General features: G+C 35.2%; 1 protein-coding gene across 1 annotated transcript; it reads right to left on the bottom strand.

Moving 5' to 3' along the window:
* Window positions 1–334: 334 nt before the first annotated feature.
* LOC110939510 (purine permease 21) lies at window positions 335–1,762 on the bottom strand. Its single transcript, XM_022181076.1, has one exon. It carries the CDS (start codon window positions 1,674–1,676, stop codon window positions 513–515), a length of 1,164 nt encoding a protein of 387 aa, XP_022036768.1. The 5' UTR covers window positions 1,677–1,762; the 3' UTR covers window positions 335–512.
* Window positions 1,763–4,189: the final 2,427 nt, after the last annotated feature.

The raw sequence follows: 4,189 nt of genomic DNA, 5'->3' as shown, positions 1-4,189 counted from the left end.
AATGCAATGATATTGAGCAAGTCACACATAATACGCTTCCGCAAAAGTCAGGGCGTGACAAAAAGAGTCATTGAGGTAGTCTTCTTTGCGACTATGTGGAGAATTTGGAGGTCGAGAAATGACATCGTCTTTAATAATGCAAAACTTTCGGTAATGAGAACGGTGACATTAATCAAGGAAGACGCGTTTTGTGGGTAAAAAATAGATTTCTATATGGGAGTCTAAATTGGGGTAGATGGTGTGATTTTAATATCTGATATGTGATCATGTAAGTGTCTCTGTTTCGTTTTGTTTTATTTTAGGACTCCAGCTTCTTTTTGACCTCTTTCTTCTATATTTGAATTTTAATATATTCACCGTTAGAAAAAGAAAACTTACAAGTTTAGATCCATTGTAAAAATGGCATTATTGAACCCCAACCCACTTTGAACCAAACCCAACCCTACACATGAAATTTAAGTGACAAAAGCAGGACAACTCACAATAGTTATTTTTGACTATAAACATTATCATTATGTTTGTGAAACTTCATCTACACCTTCAATTCCATTTTTGTTGTCGGACTCATCAAGATAATGTTGATACACATACGAAGCAAAACCCCAAATAGCCAACACGGTAGCGATCACCTTCATCCCGTTCATCTTTTCGCGGAAAATAATCACCGCTAGTATCGGGATAATCGGGAGTGCCAAAGTATTGATCACATTCGAAAACAAAGACGACACCTCAAAGATTAAACCAACTCCACCAATCGTAGCAATCTGCCACGAAACCGCAATGCAAATTATAATAATCAAGTACATTATCTTCCCCAATTCAAAATTCGCCATGTCTCCATGCAAATCATCCCATTGACCGCTAACAAATAGCGCGATGATCGTGACAGTCGATGCAACTAATGACTGATAGATAATCATGTTCAATACCATTGTGAAAGTTTCACCTTTCAACACTTTTTGAAAGGCTAGTTGTGTTAGGGATAGACCCAATGAATAAAGAGCAGATGCAACGACACTGCATGCAAACCCTAGCTTTAAATACTTTTTTCGTGACACACCCACTTGATTTTCTTCATCTTTGCTTTGGAGAACTAGTAAAACTGTAGAAATTGTTAGAAGGACTAGCGAGTTGACGATCAAAGGGGTTAACTTCTGTGCGTTTAGAAAGAAGGCAAAGAAAGCATTAAACGCAAGTTGTGTTGTGCAAATGAGTGAAAATGTGGAAAGAGGGAGGTAGAATAGTCCGACCGAGTATAGAATACTCGTTACAGACTGTAATGCTCCTAGCGTGATGTAAATCGCGGCTAGGATTGAAATGGAAGGTGGGTTTGATGTGTTTAAATCTGTTGATTGGTGATATGTTAATGGTGTGAAGTAGAGATAAAAAGGAATGAGGATAGGGAATCCAATGGTTTCGACCAGTGCGGTCAACCAAACACTTTTTCCTCCTTTGTTGTAGTATAGTCTTCCAAGTAGCGTAGCGGCGATTTGGCCGAAAAGGACAAATAGGGTATGTGCTGCCATGCGCAGCCACCAGTTTCGCTTTGTGGTTCTAAGAACCGCGGTGGTGACGACGGCATAATTTGATGGTGCTGACATGAAGAAAAGAGATGTGTTAAGAAAGTTGAAGTAAAAATGGTGGGGAGGTTTTTTGTGATTATCATAGGCCACCATGTTTCGTACATGACATAACTAGTTGTGAAGGTGGGTGGGTGGGTGGAGGGTTGATGGTCATTTGCTCGAGGTATTGAGTTTGTTCAATTTCTTTCCGAGTCGTTGAACATGTAAAACCTATTTAGGGTCCTTTGGATGTGCATGTGAAAGGGATTATTTCATTATTCATTAAATGTGTTTCTATTATTTGAAAGGGTTAATTACACGGAAAATATACATCCTATTTAAAATGTATCATTCATTACATGTATTGAATGTTAATACTTATCTTTTGATTGACTTAACTTACAAATTTTAGCATTTGTTGTATACTAGTGGTAAGACCTGTGTACAAATACGGATGGTTTCTTAGAAAACCATCCATAACAAATATAAATATGAATATGGTTATATTTATAGACTTATAAATAAATAAGTCAGTCGGTAAATACTTAAAGTTTAGAGTATAAAAAATACAAAAATATACAATTTATTAATCTTTTGTAAACGAAATAACATTTGCATTCAAGCATGTTCCTTCTCCAAAAAAACAATATTTTAACCCAACAGTTGTTTCAATCCACTTCAACCTCCACAAACACTATTTTAACCCAACAGTTGTTTTAAACCACTGTTTTAACCCAACAGCGGTTTCCACCATAGTTTTCTCCACAACACTCTGCTTTAACCCAACAGTGGTTTCAAACATCTGTTTTCATCCATCTGTTGACCAAAGTCAACAGATGTATCAACCACTGTTTTATTTTCAAACAACTGTTCACAACAACAGAAATTTTATCATTTAAACAGACCTTTGCCAATATTACAAGTTTTTAAACTCTCAAACCTAAATATTCATTTAATTAATTTAAATGACAAACATGGTTAATAATTTTAACACAACCAATTATATAAAATATGAAAGTGTCAAACAGACAACTATATAATAAACAAACTTCACAAAAGCAAACAACATTCAGTAAAATACAGCATACTAATTTATAATCAATGGGTGAAACAGTAGTCTCGATAAATAAAGCTCCTTTCAGACCATAGTAGTTGTCAATATTTTGGAGGTATTTCAAAACTTCATTGCTCAGATCAACTTGAACCATATCCCCCCAACTTCAACTTCAACCTTAAATACTTAAAGTTTAGAGTATAAAAAATACAAAAATATACAATTTATTAATCTTTTGTAAACAAAATAACATTTGCATTCAAGTATGTTCCTTCTCAAAAAAACAATATTTTAATCCCAACACTCGTTTCAATCCCCTTCAACATCCACAAAACACTATTTTTAACCCAACAGTGGTTTTAAACCACCGTTTTAACCAAACAGCAGTTTCAACCACAGTTTTCTTCACAACACTCTGCTTTAACCCAACAGTGGTTTCAAACATCTGTTGACTAAAGTCAACAGATGTATCAACCACTATTTTATCTTCAAACATCTGTTCACAACAACAGAGCTTTCATCATTTAAAAAGACCTTTGCCAATATTACAAGTTTTTAAATTCTCAAACCTAAATATTCATTTAATTAATTTAAATAACAAACATGGTTAATAATTTTAACACAACTAATTATATAAAAACTACAAGTGTCAAACAGAGGTAACTATATAATAAACAAAGTTCAAAACAGCAAACAACATTCAGTAAAATACAGCATACTAATTTCTAATCAATGGGTGAAACAGTAGTCTCGATAAATAAAGCTCCTTTCGGACCATTGTAGTTGTCAATATGTTGGAGGTATTTCAAAACTTCATGGCTCAGATCAACTTCAACCATATCCCCCCAAATGCTTGTTATCAGCCACTTGTTGTTTTCAATTATATTAGTCCTTCGGCACCTATCTACATAATCAACTACACGAGGATTATTGAAAGCAAACACCTTGATCCAGCCTTCTTCTTCATATCTGAGCAAATCAGCAGTTAGCTCAGCAGACTTTCCAATAACAACCAAATGCAGACTCTTTGCGATGGTCAAAAAATGCCCTTGGCAAGGATTGACTACGATACTCTCTGGAAAACGAAGCATTCTGAAAGTCACAGAAAGAACATCGAAAGCAACGATGTTCCTCTCACCTAGTGGATACCAATAATTTGAAACCATGAAATATATGGTTTTATCAGCATAAATTCCTAGAAACCATGAATAACCGCTTGAACCATAATTATTTACGCTACCGAAATTTATTGTTCTCCATGACTCACGACGTCGTGAGTAAACACGAGCAGTAGCCACATTACAGTAACATCTGATGTTCAGCACTTTCAGATCACTGGATTGATCAAAATAAATTCCACCTGTATCTGAATTTCGATCATGAATATAATTTAAGTAGTCGTCAGACAAAACCTTATAGCGCCTGGTAGTTAGATTCCAAAGGATCAGCTCACAGCAAATCCCTTCATTGCAAACTAACAACAATCCATTAAATGATGATAGAATACGCAAGAAGGTAGGGTGGACATTGCTAGGAAAACTTAAGGTTTTGCTTGTAACGATGTAAGGACTGC

Source organism: Helianthus annuus, chromosome 1 (genome assembly GCF_002127325.2).
Source record: "Helianthus annuus cultivar XRQ/B chromosome 1, HanXRQr2.0-SUNRISE, whole genome shotgun sequence".
NCBI classification, from domain to species: domain Eukaryota; kingdom Viridiplantae; phylum Streptophyta; class Magnoliopsida; order Asterales; family Asteraceae; genus Helianthus; species Helianthus annuus.
The sequence above is the reverse complement of the archived record's forward strand: the minus strand, read 5'-3'. Positions and strand labels throughout refer to the sequence as shown.